The sequence below is a fragment of the Stylophora pistillata genome, chromosome 8 (assembly GCF_964205215.1).
Source record: "Stylophora pistillata chromosome 8, jaStyPist1.2, whole genome shotgun sequence".
In the NCBI taxonomy this organism is placed as follows: Eukaryota; Metazoa; Cnidaria; class Anthozoa; order Scleractinia; family Pocilloporidae; genus Stylophora; species Stylophora pistillata.
The window spans coordinates 25,679,349-25,699,599 of record NC_142526.1 but is presented as its reverse complement, the minus strand read 5'-3'; the positions used below and the strand labels follow the sequence as shown (position 1 = coordinate 25,699,599).

General features: G+C 39.0%; 1 protein-coding gene and 1 pseudogene across 2 annotated transcripts; both read right to left on the bottom strand.

Annotated features, from left to right (window-relative positions):
- Positions 1 to 6,948: 6,948 nt before the first annotated feature.
- Positions 6,949 to 12,094, bottom strand: LOC111333913 (uncharacterized). The gene is made up of 6 exons (XM_022939563.2): positions 11,890 to 12,094; positions 10,834 to 10,981; positions 9,806 to 10,047; positions 9,325 to 9,495; positions 7,738 to 7,876; positions 6,949 to 7,144 (listed from the first exon to the last, which is right to left on the bottom strand). Exons 1-5 carry the CDS (start codon positions 11,960 to 11,962, stop codon positions 7,764 to 7,766), a joined length of 747 nt encoding a protein of 248 aa, XP_022795298.1. The 5' UTR covers positions 11,963 to 12,094; the 3' UTR covers positions 6,949 to 7,144; positions 7,738 to 7,763.
- Positions 12,095 to 13,832: 1,738 nt separating this feature from the next.
- On the bottom strand, positions 13,833 to 20,251 carry LOC148725658 (collagen alpha-5(VI) chain-like; annotated as a pseudogene). The gene is made up of 6 exons (XR_015991114.1): positions 20,191 to 20,251; positions 19,055 to 19,476; positions 15,946 to 16,215; positions 15,379 to 15,534; positions 14,424 to 14,575; positions 13,833 to 14,216 (listed from the first exon to the last, which is right to left on the bottom strand). The product of XR_015991114.1 is annotated as a collagen alpha-5(VI) chain-like (transcript).

Below are 20,251 nucleotides of genomic sequence, written 5' to 3'. Positions count from 1 at the left end.
GCACTCTGACAACAACAAAATACCACTTGCACCATATGAAGTCCATCAGGTTCCACTGATCCCTTGAGCTCCAAGAAGTTTGAATCCAAACAATATTCACACTCTTGCTTAGTTTCTGTGTGAGGATTTAAAAAAAAATTAACTAAAAAATACTTTTTCTTTTCAAGAAAATATCCTACACTGCAAACAAGAGTATAAGTATTGACATATGAGGCAATGTTTAAAACTCAAATTCCTATAATTGTGATTTTATATTTGGCTGAAACTAACTCCTTTGTGGATCAACTGTCAGTCATTCATTGCTTCTACAAAGTGCATCCTCTGTTCTGCACCTCAGGAAGGTCCAGTGGCCAAGACACTGCTTTTCCTTTTCCTTTATTTTTGTGGGACCAAGTCTTTGCATCACAGATTAACACCAAGGAAGATATTTTTTGGGTGAAACCACCCCTTAGTCACCCATGTACAAAGTTGACTCTTTGTTCAATGCATAAAGACAGTCCAGTTTCCAAAACAGCTTTCAATAAATTTGTTTAATGCTTTCTTTGTAACACATGCTTCACAAAGTTGCATGACTTACAACAGTTACTGTACAGTAAAATGTCAGATTCACAACAACAAACAAAGTTCACAAGAAAACTGTGTGAATAGAAATGTAATTTAAAAGGCCCTGAATCGTTACACAAACTTGCACTCAAATTGTTGAAGAAACTTTATTGAGAACAAAGAAAGAAATTTGCTCATGTCATTTGTATTGCTTTTTGCACAATACTGTAAGCAGAGTAATGACCAAAGAAATTCCAACATGAAATTTAAATCAGGCTTCAACTGATTTGTCTACAGATGTATTTCATCATATCACCTGAAACAAGAAACAAAAGGAGCAATTTTGACTTTACATTGTATAATTTATTGGAGGAATTAGGTAAACAGGTTTTCTCATTTTGGGATTTAGTGCTTCACATTACAGTATGTAAATCTGCCAAATAAAAAAAATACATTTTCTACCAACAGGCCACTGATACAATAAGGTATCCTCACAAAAAGAATCAAAAAATTTTATATATTTGGACTAAAAAAGGGTTCTCATTTAAAGATATAAACATTAGGCATGCTATGCATGCAGGAGTTATTTTTTTGAATATGTGGGTTGAAATGGGACACTTAGTAACTGATTCTGGTGTCTGAATAATTGTTGGCAATAGTAAACTGCATTGACACCATGCTTCCTGCAGTCCCCTCCACAGCCCCAATTAGAACTCGTCATGCAACGCTCTCTCTCTCTCCAACATTGGGTGACGAGACCAAACAACGACCTGCTTGTAGGCTATAATAATGCTTACTGCTACCTCTTCGTCAGAGACAAAACTGCAATTATTAATCTGGCCGTAAAGAGCCACAATCAGTAATTCTGTTTGGTTTTTCCTGTGCAGAAAGATGCACTTTTTAATTGATGGCCGGACCAATACTCATGGTCTTAAAGCAAGTGAGGAGAATTTGCTACGTTTCTATAATCAAGAAATGGATAGATATTCTAGTCTTCTTGGATAAGGACGAATAAACCGTAGGCCCTGTCTCCTGCAGGGTTAGGGGTAGGAGACGTTAATTTCCCAAGCACGAGATTACTGTGTGGTGGATGTCCTCCCCTGGGTGGGATGGGTGGGAGTTGGCCCTGAAAAGCCCCTATGGGGAGTGGTCAATCAACCTATGTATGTATGTGTGTAAAGCAATGTGGTGGACATAGCCTGGGAACTAGGATGAGTTTTGGCATTCAGTGTCAGTAAGGCTTAATGCTGGGCCAATAAACAAGTTTGTTACAGTTTAAACTTATCTTTCGAGCAAACTTAAACATATTTATTTAAAGCACAAACCTAATACTGTAAATCACTTCTATTGTTATTGTACTGAAGAAAACAAGAACCCTTGGGAACAGTAACAGTTCATTGTCGTATGTAACCTTTGGTGATTGGATCTATTGATAGAAAAATATAGCGGACAAAAGAACAATACTTTTCTGACAAAAAAAAAATACTCGTGGAAGTCACTGCCACATACCATAAATCTCAATCAGTCAAGAAAACTTGCGGTCCATAAAATGCCTTCAGTGAGATATCGTTCCAGGGCAAAACAAAAAAGCATGATCACATTACGCCTGTTCTTTTCAATCTTCATTGGCTTCCCATTAATCAACGTATTATTTTTAAGATTTTACTTATAACCTACAAGGCACTTAACAACTTGGCACCGTCGTACATTTGTGATTTGCTCACATCTTACACCCCATCGCGTCAACTATGCTCATCATCCAAGCACCTTCTGGTTTCTCCATCCTATAACTTGAAAACATATGGTGCAAGATCCTTCTCTGTAGCAGCACCATCATTATGGAATGCTTTGCCAAGTGAAATTAGAAGTGCTCAGTCTGTGTCTGTTTTTAAAAGTAGATTAAAAACTTTTCTTTTTAGAAAAGCCTTTTATAATTAATATTAGCTGTCTTAAGTGTTAATGTTAAAGTTTTTGTAGGCGCCTTTAAACAGTAGGATACTGGCGCGGTATAAATCTTTTTTATTATTATTATTATTATTATTATTATTATTAAAAAAAACTTCAGAGGTTTGTTATCAGATGTAAGCACGAGAAATCCTTATAAACAAAGTCATCGCCTTCAAGTGCAAATTTTATTGAGCAACCCTGCACTTCGTCTAGCAATTTTAGTATTTCCAAATAGTCATGGATGGCATCAACTTGTTCCAAAGTCTTAATCTCTATAACTCTCCATGTTAACAAATAATGAAAAGCACTAGACAGCAATTTTGCTAAAACAGCAACACCTTCAATTCAAACCAATTCAATTCAATCCGCTGAACCACAGATCTGGCCAGAATATAGACTCCATGTAGCCTCTTGTTCAGTAACAGATAGTCGCCTAAAATATAATTTTGCAGTGGAAAGCTCTGTTTTATCTCCAACAGCCTCTGGACAAAGATGTTTTCCTGTCTCCGTTCTTCAAACAAGTGAAAATAGGCTGAACAAAGAAAAAAGGTATCGTTTTTCAAAGCATAACAACGTGGGCTTCTTAATTGGTTGTTGCCTATCTGGACTTTTCCCTGTGTGTGCAAAATACGTGATAAAATGCAGGTTGTTTACAGGGAGTTGACACGCAATGGGGTAAAGTCCAAAGGTAGCTAAAAACGAATTTTATTGGTAGAAAACGTCTAAGCACGTGAGAGTTGCACGGAAAATTGACCGACTGTACCATTGTGTTCCTTGTGGAATATTTTTCAGTGAGGCAGAATTATGTCATAAAATTTACATTGTTTACTGGAAAATGGCATTTCAACTGAGAAAGTCTAGTCCATACTGGTGAGTGAAAAGATCATCAATCAAATATAATTTATACAAATGCCTTGCACAAGTTTTACCAGAGTCAGCAAAACTAGCCCATCCAAAACAACATGCTCTGATGCTAAATTAGTGTTAAGCCTTTAGCTGACAGTGTGTGCGTTAGAAGTGAAGGGAACGGTACACACAACATGCACGTTTTAACTTGCAATTGGTAGATAAAATTCCCTGACAACCTTTCTAATCCCAACAGATCATAGCCACAAAGTCCTCACAAAAGACAGCCATTATACTGGGTAGACGAACTCACAATTCTTGTAGATGTAATTCTTACTTTGTTCTTCAAGTGAAATTAAAAATGGAATTCATGTATAGCAATGAAATATCCCTTAGTCGAGAAAACGAAGTTAAATACGCGTGGGACTGCGTCGACACTTGGTAAACTTCACCTTTACTTTAATTATTCTTCGACTTCAAAAGTGCAGAATTACAGGAGCACTAGCTTAATGGCTGCTCTCATTACATCATTCTTCAACTTCGTGAGCGCTGAATTGCTAGTTTAATGGCCACATCATTTTATCATTCTTTGACTTCAGGAAAGCTTGAATGCAGGACCACTGGTTTAAATGTCCTCTCTTTTAATATCAATTTTCGACATCTGGACTGCGGGAGCAATTCATCCATTGTGGTCAATAGTACTGTGGTCGGGTATTCTGAAGTTACTCCAATCAAGCAATATTTGACTCAAAATTTGTCATGAGTTGATTTGCTGAAATTTGAAGACCTATCAAACCACAAATCAGCGAGAACACTCTGATTGGTGTGACATCAAAAAATACTACTATCTGATTGGTTTGTGATGCACCAAAAAATTGCGCCAATCACATTGCTTTGAGATACACCAAAAAAAAAGATGCACCCATCAGATTGCTTAGAGATACACCAAATTGCACTGATAAGATTACACTACACCAAAATACACCAATCTATATGCTAACATATATAGTTATTTTTTGAAAAAAAAAAAACCCAAAAAGCACCAGAAGAAAAGGAATCATATGTTTGTTGAGAACTACTCTTTCACAGCTGCACAATTTTAACCTTTTTATTTCTAAGATCTCAGTTGTATTTCTCCTTAATGTCTGCCATTCAATTCTTATGATTTTAGTTTAGAGAATTTGGCATTGGATAGAGTAATGATCCCCCAACTGAATTTTATCTTCATTCTCATCCTTGTCGGCTTGAAATTGTATTGATACTGTCAGAAGAAATTCTATCTTGGTCACTCAAAAACTCCAAGATGGTGACTTTGAGCTCATTTCAGTTGCATTTTGGAGCAACTTTAACATTTTCATTTGAAAATTTTTATAATAATGACCTAGTCAAAAGTTATGACACATACCAGTACATGAATTTTCGAGTGTGTAAGAGAAAGTACAACAACACCAACATTTCTCATCAGAGTTCCTTTCTTCTCTTGTGGAGAATAGGGAAACAAAACAACAGCATTACATACAATGAACATCTTTTACACGTTTTTGGAAAGATTTCCAGTTAAGCTCCCACATCATTTTAAAAGAAAGTCTAAGTTGGTCTCAAAGGTAGTCTGTTTGCTTTTATCAAAGAACTGGATACATAATGAAGTAAGATGTATGGGGTGAAAAAGAAATCTTACCGAGTTTTAATATACTGAAAGATTCACTAAAAAATGAGCTCTCATTCTTTGTACAAGACATCACCTTACCTCAAACAAGCTGTTTACACGAAAGCTTCCCAACAAGAAATGAGTTCACGTGCACATTCGTCATTGTTGCATCCCAGCTACCATAATTTCTCCTTCCCAGAAAATATATCCGAAGCGAAGAAACACTTACGTTCGAAGTCAAGAAAAGCTAGAGGCCATTCACGATATTAAAATTTTCCCCCCAATATTTTTCAAACCACGCCGCCATGTTGCTTTCCTTTATTCATTCTCAATCCCCTCTCGACGCGTGAATCAACCGTCGGAGCCCGGAGCCGGCATGAACTAAAATAAGGAACACTGGAATACTGAAATACTGGAACACTGGAATATTAGAACAGTGGAACACTGGAATATTAGAACAGTGGAACACTGGAACACCGGAACACCGGAACACTGGAACACCGGAACACCGAAACACCGAAACATTGGAACACCGGAACACCAGAACACTGGAACACCGGAACACCGGAACACCGGAACACCCTGGAACACCGGAACACCGTAACAGCGGAACATCCCGAAACACCATAACACCCCGGAACACCGGAACACCCCGGAACACCGTAACACCCCGAAACACCGGAACAGCCCGAAACACCGGAACAGTCGAAACACGAATTTGACGGTGTTGTTTTGTTTTTCCATTACAGATCATGTAAGGAATAAAATGTAAGTGTATTTCGTTTACCCACGTATAACGAAAGAGCTTAGAGCTCGTTATAAAGTGTACGTGTAGGACATCGAATTTGAATTTAGAAGTGTTGGTTTTTGTGGAGGGAGGAAAACCGGAGAACCCAGAGAAAAACAAACAACAAGCTCTACCTTCACATGACAGTGGATCCGGGAAGCGAACCCGGGTCACATTGGTGGGAGGCGAGTGCCATTTCACCACAGCAGCTCCCCCTATGTGATCATAGTCTTGAGAAATTTTCAGATAGTCGCGTGAATACGAATGGATTTTTTTTGCTCCAGAGAATATCACGCGGTCTGTAATAGCTAAACAAAGACCAAACGAAAAGGTTCGATAACTTTTAACCGGCCAGTACGTAACTATTAGTATCAAACTATGCATTGTTCAACGTCCCTTTGCCTTCTTAAAACAGGAAAAACGCCTAACAATAGGGGCTTGTAATTGGAAAAAGTCAATTGTCTCTTTAAAAGCTAGAACGTCAACAACAACAACAACAACATTTATTTATACCTCAAAGAAATGAGATAAGAAACATTAAGAAACTATATATTTAGCGCCTGCTTCTAAGCTCTTTCGTGTTACGTGAGTAAACAAATTCGGTTTTCTGGTGTTCCGGTAGTACGGTGTTCCGGGGTGTTATGATGTTCCGGTGTTACAGTGTTCCGGGATGTTCCGGTGTTACGGTGTTCCTGGTTTTAGTACATGCCGTAGGAACCCGCCGAAAATGGACGCACCTAGCCGAACTCGAAGGGAACCGACAGAGATAGGCGGAAATGTCCGAAAATTGAATGGAATTGTCCGGTTCACTGAACTCAGATTACTGAAAACCATTCGAAAAGGGACACAACTCTCAACAGGACGGCGACGAAATTTTTGAAGACAGAACGGGTTTGCGTGACATGCTCACTGATCTGAAGGAGCTGATCATGAAGGTCTCTATTGTCTGAGATCGACGGAGCTTTCGGAAATGGGCGAAATCTGACGGGTTCCGTCATCCGGAGACAATTTAACTAACCTGTAAGTAGTGGATTTTTTATAAGCGTAGTATTGCCGCTTATAATGAATAGTGCAAATGTAACCAGTAAAGAAATGGCATTTTCCTTTAATTTGAGTTTTTCTAATTATACGGGCCTTTTGGGTTTATGGTTTGAGAAAATTCGTATTACAGCGTTGCTCGATTTTCTGGTTACTTTATTCATAATTGTCATGCATTACAGTTATTTCCAAAGTTGTGCCGAATTAATAATATAGATACATGTTCTTCTACTCTCCAGTTCAACATCATGGGATCTTTATCAATTATCAAAGCCGTTACTTCATCGTGTCCTTTACATTAGGTACTTGGGGCATTCTTCAACAGAAAGGTTTACCTATAACGCATTCAATGAAATATCACTATAATCTTAATCATAACAGGGGCGTAGCCAGGATTTTTCAAAGGGGGGGGGGGTCACAGAGGCTACTCACCAGATTGTCATGTCGACCTCCCCGCCGTGCATGTTTTACTTAATGTTACAGTTTTGGGATGAGCAGTGAAATTAAAGTGGGCAAGCCAAGATATTGTCATGGCGTTTTCACCACCTGAATATTGTAGGTTGTTTGCTCAAAAGAAGGCCTACCAAAGGGGGGTCGCGGGCACCCTAGGACCCCCCTGGCTACGCCCTTGCATAACCTTTTGACCCCTAAGGGTGACTAACATCTAATATCTTCCAACAATATCATCCTTGAATCACACATTAAGGTCACGAGAATGAAGGAAGTGATCAGCAGATAAAGAAGCTCTTAATTATAAACAAATTCTCCTCGCCAGTACCTAAGGAAATGTAGAGGGAGCGGTATGGAGAATATGCATACTGATGTTAGGGGGAGTAAAGGGCTAAAGGGGAGTGTAACAACTAAGACTACGCTTAAGTAGAAATTCAAAACAAGAACGAAATAGAATCAATCACAAAATTAAATTTACCCGCTCATTTCGAGGATAATTTTATCTCAGCATCTTCCGCAAGACTTTCTGCAAAGTCGGAGGACATCAGGATAGCGATCATCACAAAGTCCAAGGTCTTTGTACGTTTTACATGCAGAACTCTCGTCCAGGCAAGGTGCTTGGAAAAAGAGACAGGAATGCAAACAAAGCATTGTCATTGTGAAATTCGCTTGAGCTCAGTAACACAATGTATAATAAAATTTAAAAAAATAGAAAAGCTAGTAAAATAAAGTAGAACACCTACATTAAAGTCATCCGATATCCTCTAACAAGGCAAAATGCCCAAATATTGCATAACTAGTCCACTGGTTGATAAACCAGGTTGATTAAATCAAAGTAAGGGGCCAGTCATTATCTGCCACCCGTGGGGTCGGGGGATTTTGGTTGCGCCGCGATTAAATTTACCTGATCCTCCGGCCTCCCACAAGGCTCTGTAATGTACTTTCACCTCCCCCCCTTCGTCGGGGGATTTTGGTTGCGCCGCGATTAAATTTACCTGATCCTCCGGCCTCCTACAAGGCTCTGTAATGTACTTTCACCTCCCCCCTTCTTCATTGGCAGTTATTTGGTCGTCAATTGTCTATAATCCCCTTTGTTGGCGACGACTGAACCCCTTCCGTTCTCCCTGAGAACCATGTGATCCCCCAGAAATCCTCCGCCTCCTCCCCCTCAGGTGATATGTAATGTCTGGTTCTTTACTGAGGCGTGAGTAGTCCAGTGAGTGAGGCGTGAGTAGTCCAGTGGTCAGTGCGCTGAACTCTGGGTCAGACGGCCCGGGTTCAAGTCCTGGCTGGGGCTTGACGTTGTGTCCTTAAACACGAAGGCGCGCTATATAAGGAAGTCAGTCCCTGGGAAGACCTAGGCTCATTTGTCACTCACCGTTGACGCGTGCGGGTCAAATTCAAATGCTGGTTGAGGAACAAAAGGAGCTAATGAGATATCTATTGTTTACTTCCACCAGCATGGTGGCATGAGGTAACGTGCGAACCACCTACTTCGATCTCAAATTTACCGCCGCAAATAAAGACAGTTTCCATTGGAGAAATCTCAAACATTCTTGTATTGTGATGAAGACATAAAACAATTTTGAGGAATGCGCCTGCTGTTCACTGCTTTGGAGTAGCTGTAGCTCAAGCTGACTTGACTCTAAGAGTTCTACATCACACGACGGGTTGATTGACAAATGGTCCAGTGGGACCTAAGGCTCCTTTTATAGCGTGCCTTCGTGTTTAAGCAAGACGCTTCACTCACATTGCTTCGTCTTCTCGGATAGGACGTAAAGCTGGAGGTCCCGTCTCCTGCATCTGTCAGTTAATTCGGTTAGGCAGGGGACGTTAAAGAACCCACATCACGAGATTACTGTGAGGTGGTCTGGCCTGTTCATTGGGAATTGGGGGGAGGGGGCATCTGTAAAATGTCTTCTTTATTAATTGTAAACTGCCACTGGCAGTCTGGAAAAGTCTCCCGCACAGTGTTGTAAAGCGCATTAGAACATTGCATGGAAATGCGCTATAGAAATTGATATTATTTACTCAATTGATCACATGGCAGGATCCTCAGTCTTACCAGGACACGAATGAGTGTTACAGCTGGTAGTTTCCTCCGTGTTACCGACGCAAGGTTTTCCACATTTGCTCGGTGAAGGATCAGTGCACGATCTTGTCCTCTTCTGCTGACCTCCTCCGCAACTTTTGCTGCATGGATCCCATGCGGACCAGGTGGTTAACGTGCCATTCACTGTGGTGTAAAAGTATTCAAGTGTTCACATCAGTTTTCGCTACTTCAGTTCTGTATTTATTGACAGCTTTTTAAGTCGTTCGAATCAACATCTTTGTTTACTGTTGTTTTATTCTTAATTTTAAAATTGTAATTAGAACCCAGTTCAGATTTTTTTCTTGATACTTCAATCTTAATGCGACTAAAATTATTTCAATTGCTCTCCTCTCCGAAAAACTATTCCCTCAGAACACCTAGGCCAAAACGATACTCATGCATTTTTACCGATAGCTCAACACTAGCATGAACTAGGATAATTAGGTTACCATACCTGGATCAATGATTTCATAGACATAATTCGACATGCTAGCCCCAGTACAGGCTTCACTTGAATCATCTTTGCATGGTTGTAATTCTAACTCGTTATCAACTGCCGAAACACACCGGTCACTCCCCCCATCCTTTGCGTACGTTTGAGAGGCATTTGCTCCGCTCCAGCATTCGCCATAGAATTGAAGACCGAATATTGTGAAGCCTCTCTGGTAAGCCTCTTCGGCGCACTGCGACACTTGGCTGAAATACGATAAAAGGTGCGCTATGAATAAGGTGCGCTATGAATAAGGTGCGCTTATAGGTTTCACGATTTTTGACATTTTCCTTTCATGCTAGCGTGGATTCACTGATAAAGTTGCTTTAGAATAAATGACAAACTCGAGTTGTACTAGACCAAACTTTCGCGAACTAAAACTAATCAACCTTTGAACAGCAAAGGTGTGTACAATGAGCCACGATCGCCATACTGTTTTATATGAAAAAATTAAACACCGGCCACATCAGTTTGTCGAAGTGCAATCCTGAATAATTGAAATCTTTTTAATGCAAATTAATATCGTGCAGTATGGCCCCTGAATGAAAAGATAAATTCGATTTCTAAGTACAAGATTCTGCCTTTAGAAACGTTGCTCTTAGAGGATGAACTCTAAACCGGCATTTGTACAACGTGAAAAGTGATGCAAATGGAAGGAAGCCCTCCTTCAACTGAGGGGTTGGGCGTGGAAGGACAAAAAGACATGTGTGGTAAAAATTGTACGTGTACCATGGTGAAAAGAGAAAAATACTGGAACAGTTTGTTTTAACATAGGTACATTTTCCTCGGAAAAATTAATCTTATTATTTTCTTTCATTAATGACAAGAATTACTCTTCAAGTCGCGCAGAGGTTTGACACTGGAGTTAGAGCAGTCCTTACACTTTAGGAAAATTTCCTTTTTCAATTTTCATTCAAACCCCTATACTATCAATTCCATTTTATTGATTACCCTGCCCTTTCTTCTTATATTTCACTGTTTATTTTATATACCTGTTTATTGATTCCTTTGGAGAGTGCCAGTTGAAGACCGAACGATAGTTTTTAATCAATTTTGGCAATGGGCGTGGTTTCCTCAGACTGTCACGATAGCATCCTATTTTGATATATTCATGACAGCTGTTGACGTCATCAGCGAGTCCTGAGAGTGAATGTAAACACTGTTTTAGCGGATTTAACGAGAAATTCTTGGAAAATTTTTCCAAGCCGCCTGGAAAGTCGATTGAACATCAGTCAATCACAGAACAATATTCATCCAACAATTTTAAAGTCAAAGCGATATTTCCCAAATTTGATATTCCTTGAGGGATGACAGAGCTGGCAAACCTTTTCAATCTCTACTCTTTTCTATTTTTCATAAAGTTGCCGGTAAGAGGTGAAAGACAAAAATAAAATAACCGTAGACTCATGCCCTGATTTGTTCCGGCTGCTTTACGACATTCTTGAAATTATTTCAAGATTTAATTTTCAAATTAAGCCTTCTATTTATACATATCAGTTTTTTTCCGTTTTTTTTTTTCCGATAACCTTTCTGATTCACTCATTCATCGTGGTTTAAAGTGAAAGACTGAGTAAGTGTCTATGAAAAATTTATTTACCGACATCTGCTCTTATTCCATTCTTTGAACATTTTAATTTTACAAGGGAAACGGAGAAAGATGAGTCAAACATATTGATCGACCTGATTTTCGTTTTCGATCTCTTCAGAGGTGTGTAAAACAAAAGACGATTGTAACATCCTCTGTCGTTTATGTCAAGCGGCGATGAAACAAAATCACTGTATGGGGAAGACGAAGTCATGATTGGTACAAGTATAAGCAAACATTGACGTTACTAATATAATCAATAATGTTGTAGTTAGTCTATAATTATCCCTCCTAGATGGAACTTGCCTTGAAATTAATTTCATTTCGTTGTTGAAAATAACGTTGATGAAGCCTGATTTAAACGAAGGCCCCCCTTAAATTAGTCGGTGCTTATCACAACTCCCACTTGAAGTAAAAGCAATGTGGACGTTTCATACCAAATTTGCTGTTGATTCTGACTTACCTTCAGTATTTCCCCAATGGAGACAAAAGAAAAAACCTGTGAGGATGAAAGCTGAGAAAGCCTTCTTTATCATATTTGTTAACTTTCTCCTAGAGGAAACCAAGCTTGATCAAGAATTGTATACAATAGAAACTGTAAATGTCTTGACGCGTGGCTTTTTCGATCTTTGTGGTGCGGTTCGACAATCGCCGGATCTTTTCATACTCTGTCTGTTTTTATTAATATTCTCTCTTTCCGGAGTAAACAAATATGACACTTTTAAAGACTAGTTTCTTCCTGATTCTCAGAGGTTTTATCCGCCCGACTGAATGGATTTCTGATACGTCTTTGATAACGAATATCAACAATAACCATGTAATCAAACTTTGTAACTGTCTTTGTATCCTGATTTGTTTCCGGATCAAATAAAACGCGTTTTTCTGTCAAAGAAAACAATATATGAGCAGTTCATATGAACTACACTTTGTATCATTTTAGATGGGAGGATGTACTCGTAAACCTCAACTGAAAATGTAATTAACCCCTCACGCTGTTACATATCGGAGAATATGCCATCAATAAGCCCTTATTGATATTATGTATATATGAAGTTCATATATCTTGAACTGCGGTATTAAATACGTAGGATGCACGATCCTCGCAGTAGGAGATGCATAAATAGCGCCTTATTGATATTCTAACTTATTCACGTAGGTCTCCTCGCGTGCTACCGCGCGTAGGAAAGTTTAAGTCTTTTTTATTGCTCTATTCAAAGAATTACTGTTTCCTGTTTACTTTTCTGTTGTATCAGATGTAGCAAGATTCTATTAAGTCAACATGAGGTACTACTGCGTGGTTTAATAGCAAAGTAACAAAGTCACACCTGCTTTAGCAAGACTATGAGAAAAGCTTGAAAGTAATACAAGTCGTAAAAGATTCTTTGTGCTTTATATCCAAGGAGAATTTATAAAAAAAATTAAAAAAGAACTTGCTTGTTTGGTTAACTGTAATGCTTTGAGGCTGTTTCAAGTCGAATTTAAAGTGTGATAATCATAATCCCGAGATGTTTTAGAACATGTTGTATTATATATTCATAATCTCACCTACAAACACACAAAGGTTCATTTATTATATTCCTCTGGAAGCCCTTCACCTAACATTTCCCGAAAAGCAACTGCTAATCGAGCCTACGTGCGACGCCTAAAGCACAGCCAATGTACAGCGGAAATCGGTGGAAAATTCAAGCCCAGACCGACGAGTTAAGAATGATGAAACGAGTGCTCGAAGAGGATCTGATATCAATAGAAGAATTCGCGGATATTTTGGAGATAAAAGTCGAATTATTAAAAAGGTGGTCTTCACACGGATTTTTGTTTAAAGAGAAGAATAATTCACAGAACTGTTGTCAAAAAAATGTCGGTGGCAAAGAATGCTTTGACAAAGCACACTTTGTATTAGAAATCACTATGACGGTATCAAACACTGAGTGCACTCTTGTGCCTGTGTATTTTTAGACGGTAAATTTAAAACTCAGAGAGCTGCTGATAGGTGGATTTTTCTCCCTCCGATTGTCGAAGGGAAATGAACACTCCCACGAAACAGTACGTGTGTTGTAGTGAAACTGCCCTAAGGGGGTTAGTTCACGTGGTCGGCGAATGGTAGAACTCAGATGGTCGTTTGAGTTGATCTACAAATAACGTATAAAAAGAAAATAAGCTTTTCGAAATATCAAAAAAGTTCTAGTCCCCTGGGTTAAGTAGGTAATGTAACGTAATCAAGCATTGTAAGAAGTGTTTAACTTCAGGGTAGGTATTAAGAGTCGTATTGTCAATACTGTTGGTATTTTTCTGTAACTAAAGAACTTAGTGGTGTACTATGGTGTGGTTGCTTGTGATGAGTATCCCGGTTTCCTTAACATGAAGTAACTAGCAATATTACTACTTCCCCCTTGGATGGGATGTTCGTCAAAAGCAGGTTACCCACGGTTATTTTACATATTTCCTATACAGCTGGTTCCCATGTGAGCTCTCGTGTTCAGGGGAGGACTTTGAAAACACAACACAACGACCGCACCAGGGTCGAACCTGGTTTTTTCTCGATCCGGAGCTCTGTGCTAAACATGTTAACCACTTGGCGACTACATCTTCAAGAGGATGGGATCATGAATGGGGGGGGGAGGGAGGAGGGGTGGTCCAAGTACAAAACCAGAGTCAACCGAGCTTCTATCTCTCGAAATGTATTTCTGTCAGAAAACAATTCTCACCAAGTCCATTCAGGTCTAAGCTAAAATATTTCTGTGGCAGTCCTATTCAGCTCATAAAGCCTCCGATTCACTTGCGGCTGACCTGCTGCAAAAAAAGACATAACAATTACAAAACCTCAGTTGAAAATTCAAATCGGACAAGCAAAAAAAAAAAAAAAAAAGAAATAATTCATGTTCTTTGAGGGAGTTGGTTTGGTCGATTTTTTCTTTGAAAGATACTGAAGCTTTTTTTAAACACTTTTCACTGATACATTCTTCGGAAAAATTTACGTATAACCGCTGAACAACTTACTGCATGTATTTTTCAAAATCACAGCAAACAAATCGGACAGTTGGTTAAAGTTGTCTACGGTGTAAACGTCTTCTCCTGCAATTTCCTCCAGCTGTCCGCTCGAATTTGTCATAATTTCCAACACCGATTGCAATGATTTTAACTCCCTTTTTCTGAAATGTAAGTTGTGAACAGAAAAACTCAGTGACATAGCGCTGATAGCAAAGGAGACATCGTGAAATTAGAACAAAATGAAAATTATTAAGGATATAGAAGATGAAATCATTGAAAATGAAATTCTGAGTTGCTACACGGATATTTCCTACATTTAGAATTGGGTTCATCCATTTTTTATATCTCCTTCTTCTTTAAGCTTTCCATTGTAATCTTTAAAGAGGGTCATCTACAATGACTCAAGATTAAAATGAAATGCTTTTATATGAATCTAAAGTTAGCTTGCTTTTATTCTCATTTAAGCCTATTTTATGAAATTATGGCGTGAAAACTTAAAGGAAGAATTGGTTGATACAATTCAGTTTTGAGCACTTTTTGATTGAGCGGCGTAAAGCCATAACCAAAGCTATTATAACGGCCAATCAGAAGGAAGGAGAATACCTTGAAGAGCCATTCAAAGCCCAAAGCACTAACAAGTTAACACCTAACGCGCTAGAAACGCGGGAGACTAAGTCATGATTGCGATTGGTTTTAGTCTTGCATTTGATTGGTTGAGGGAGTGGTGCGACTTTTCTGTACCAATCACAGAGTGAAGTAAGGCAAAAATAAAAGCAATACCGGATTACTTTAAACACTCAATTGAGATTTGGTCCATTATTATCTCCCACATTAAACGAGTTTGTCACCAAACCATGAATGAAACAACAAAATAAATGAAGCAAATCATTCGTATATGGAAGTAAAAGAGAAAGAGAAAATCTGAAAGATAAGTTAGGGAAAAGCAAATTCGAGTCAATCCCACCTGAAGCAAACGAATTATTGTCGAGAAAGGCTTCGATTCAGGATTTGTCTTTCCAACCGACAAAAGAATCAAAACATTGGGAAATTCCAGCCTGTCACCCTCTTTCTCAGAAAACAATTCATCATTGGCTTTTTTCAGCGCACTGTCAATGAATGTTCAGCGCCCAAATGAGCCTTCATCTTCTGATAAGTCATCTATGAGGTGGTACACACTGTCGATCAACATTGTAGTAGTCATTAGGGACTTTAAGCAGTCAGAACGGCAACGCCACGGAAGACGTCGATTAAAAAACGAGTTTCTCATTTAGTTAGAATTTCGAAAATGGCTGCATGTGTTTACCGTCTCATAGGGCGCCAGACCTCAAACTCAGCATAACGCATAAAAGTAGCGTTGAGTTCCAAATGTAAATTAAAATAATTTGCCCCCGCGGTTTCGCTTCGCAGACCACGCAAATTTTGATGATTTCACGTTGTTGTTTTGCAAAGGACGGCTAAGAAATGTACAAAGTTTTAAAACGCACGTGCTGGGCTATTGTTCTGTCAATTAGATCTATTGTTTTTTCCACGTTCTCGTTGCCGTAGCTGTCGTGGTTTGCTTAAAGTCCCTATTATCTGCAGAGATACTTATTACTCGCGCTTGTTTAGCGAACAGGATAAGTCCAGTGTGTGTTTCTTCTGGTCCAATGGTCAAAGCGTCGATCAGTTGCAGTATAAAGCCTTTAACCAGCCTAAAGTTATCGAACTCAACACTTCTTGTTTTGTCGACCGCGAAAGCTACGTCCAGTCCTTGAGCTTCATAAGAGTTTGAGTGCTGAAGAATAGGATTTAAGAAGTACAGTCAACTCAATTGCAATCATTCGAAGGGCAAACGCTCGAAACTTTAGCTTTTGAAACTCTTTAGGGTGGCCAATTTATATTAGGGACCTTACGCAAACCACGACGGCGACGGCAAAGGGAACGTGAAAAAAACAAAAGATCTAATTGGAAGAACAATAGCCCAGCACGTGCGTTTTAAAACTTTGTTCATTTCTTAGCCGCCCTTTGCAAAACAACAACGTGAAATCACCAAAATCTGCGTCGTCTGCGAACCGAGACCGCGACGGCAAATTATTTTAATTTCCATTTGGCCCTCAACGCTATTTTCATGCGTTTTGTTGAGTTTGAGGTCTGGCGCCCTATGAGACGGTAAACACAGGCAGTTATTTTCGAAATTCTAACTAAAAGTACAAATTAATTTTTTAATCGACGTCTTCCGTGGCGTTGCCGTCCTGACTGCGTAAGGTCCCTTGTATCAACTCAGGTGATAAAACCCCATCATCTAATGGTACCCTCCTCCTTCCCCACTGATGCAACACCACAGTGTCTTTAGAAACTTAGTCCCTCAACTCCATGATCTGGTGTTAAAATATTTGAAATCTCCATTGAACCATTTCATTCAAATGGTTACAGTGAACATTTCACAAGTCTGCTTGAAATTTCATTGGTAATCTGATGTCAGTCAAGAAAGGTAAAAACTAAGAAATCAAGCACAAAATTCTTCAAATAATTGTACAGCTGAAATATAGAAAGAAAAGGTGAAGTAGTCAAATTATAGTGATTGTAACAGTTAAACAAGCAGACTCGCAAATGCAGAGATTTGCAGTAGACGGAGTTCTGAGGTAAAAGAAAATAATCTAGTTCTTTCTTAACTTGTGACAGTATTTTTGACAGTATTTCTACCCTCGTTCTGGCAACAAAACAACAATCTTCATTTTTTCTTTCTTAAAATAAACGTTACAGCTCAGTAATCTGCCTCACAGATAGCCAGTGTTCATCTAGGCGGGCCAGTCTTTGAAATTTAATGAGGGTCAACATGGTGTATTGGTAGAAACACAAATAATTGCATAGGAAAATTACTATCACAAATGATAATGAAATATGACAAAGGAAGAACGGCTTAGTGAAAGGACTTTTAGAGGCAATATTAATTACTTAAGAGATTTAAGTTTTGGAATGAGTTCGCGTTTGTTTTTAGAAAGGAGTTTTCTCATTCGAAAATACTTAGCAATAAATGTTTCATTTTTCAAATGAATGCATTTTTTGGAGAGCTCTCTAAGAAAGAATGGTATCTCATTCCATAGTCTAACAACTTCCCTTGATAAGGATTTTCAAGGTTTGAGGGTTTTATGTAGAAATTATTAGAAGTAGAAAAGCAGCCACTTTATCATAAGTAAAAAACAAACTTGTTCTCCTACCCCTCAATTCGTTTCTCCTTAAACTCTAAAGACGACTTTTTGCAATTAATAGGAGTAGTCTACTAAACAAAAGAAAACGTAATTTTATTTGCTGAAACGATTGCAGTTTTCTTTATGTAAGGTCGACTTTATTTATCTCAACCTCATTACGCTTATTTGGTCAACAACCGCGGAGTAACTTCAATGTCATCATTATTTTAACAATAGCAAACAACACATACTCTCACTTTTTTCTCCGAAAATTTTTCTTTTACTGTAACACCTCAACAACCTGAGCAGAAGTCATTATCAGACACTAATGAAGTGTGTTATCAAAAATGTTACCACGTTCGTTTCTATTAAATAAAAGATGGAGGCGTGTAAATCAGCTATGTTCTGACAATTAAATATTGAACGACTAGTAGAAGTGTAAAATTCCTTATCACAGGCCATGCTATAGCCCGAGAAGAAAACATAAAAATTTTAATGTACCACAGAACGGCTCCATGTCCGGTTAGGCACCATCTTAATTCAGAATATATATAATCCTGTAGGGTGGGGTAAGGTGAAATATCCAGGTGGTTCCTACCACAAACTGCAACAGGCCCAGCTCCCACTCGTCTCCAACGCTGAATGTTCCCAAAAACTTTCCACTTACCCGTGAGAGGAAAACTGAACATTACCAAAGAAATGAATAAAGGCTGATAGTTTCTAAAGAAACTTTTTGGGGATGCGTCGGTGGGGGTAAAGAAATAATTTGAATATATCAACAAAGTTGAAATGGTAAATTGGCCACCGTTACGATTATAAAAGCTGACGTTTCGAACGTTAGCCCTTCGTCGGAGCGAATAGAGGAATTGTGGGTTGTGTGTGCTTTTAAAGGCAGAAAATGGAGCTACGTTATTGCTGGGAACATGGCAACGAGAAAAACACGAATAAATTAGTGGAATGAAAAGCGTTCGTTGATACCTGTGGGATTTAGACCGCCGGTTTGAAAAATGAGCTTTTGTTCAAGCTTTTTACGGCTTTCCGCGCTACCTAAGTGTAAGGAAAGACCACAGATTGCCATATGTTGCTTAGAATGGTTTGTGGCGGAGACCTGGACCCCCGTGACATGCAGGGAGGTTGCCACGGCGACAATGGGGGACCATTCGTCTGCAATGTAGGCTAGTCAGTCCAGAACAATGGTAATTCAAATTGGACGCCATATTTGCATTCGGTGTATAGGGAACGGTTAGCTGGGGCTCGCCCCAGTATTGTAACTTTGCGCAAACAATACACGGTTATTTCCCGAATCAGCAAGTTTCGCCGAATCAGCAAGTTTTCTCGTGTTCCCCCAATATCCCCAGTGGGTTCAGTGTTAGTGCGCAGTAAACCGATAGAAAGTTAGAAAGTGCGGTATTTTGCTGGCTTGAATAAGTGCTAGTGAAATGATCTCACAAAGAAAAGAAATGGATCCTTCACCTTTATATTTCTGAAATGCTCCCTGTACTTTTTCTTGTCCGTGTCCTTTGGATGAGATCTTCCGTCTGTGAACAGAACCATAACACTGCGCACGCCATGTCTGTCCCCATTTTCCTCGGTAAACATTTCTAGGTCGGCCTTCTCCAATGCCAAATCAAGACGCGTTGGTCTTGAAAGTTTGTCGATTCCTTTGTCTATCAGACTTGTAAGAGATTTTTTTGCAAAAAAATCTGGTTCGTCAAATAGTTTGTGGATCACGCTTTTGTCACCGAATGTCTCAAGGGATATGTGAGTTCCATCATTTGAGATATCGAATTGTTGTACAAGGTTTTCCAGAATTGTTTTCAAGTCATTAATGTTCTTTTGTTTGATACTTTGTGATGTATCCACCACCAAACCAAGGTCAAGTTTACAACTGAAGTCTGAAATAAAAAACAGCAAAACATTTGGCAGTTAGCAAAATCCGTGAAGTAAGAATGTGTTTTTGGAACCTTTTTCTGAACAAGTTCACTGTATCAGATTAGGGAGACAGTCATTTTCACTTTCTGGGAACTGTCAGTGTTAGAGGAATTTTCAATCGAACGTTAAAAAACCAAAACCAAAGTAATCCCAGCAACCAATAGGAACAAAGGTTTACATTATCATTAGTCGAAGAGAACTCAAAGTGAAAACAAGTAAACTGTTTGAAGCGCGGGAAAAGGAGAACGAACAAGCATCTGATTGGTTGAGGGGATGCTTTATTACGCAACCAATGATCACTTCAGAGTGATGATTTTTTTTCTCGATTTTCTGCTGGTTTAGCACACGTGCCGATCCTAAATAAGTACTAGAGTAACGTTTGGTGTCTGAACCATTTTAAACGCGTTTAGAGAAAGTGGTCAAGGTTATGATACTAGTTTTGTACAGTGTGTATGTTGGAGAGACGGCTGAAATTCAGACTAGGAAATAGCAACAGTTGGTCAACTTTTGTTTCATGCTTCACGTTACATTAACCTGAGGACACTTCACTACTATGCACTGACGAGCGAAACCCATGGCCAGTCTTCTCGGTTTTTTTGGGATCATGACAGTTTATTCCCCCTCATCTTTCATGTCTATAACACATGCTTTTTTAATTGATATGTAATATTTCTTACCAGCAGCAACAATTGGCAGAGTTCCAAGGAAAGAGATCAACATGGATAACAACACGTTCAT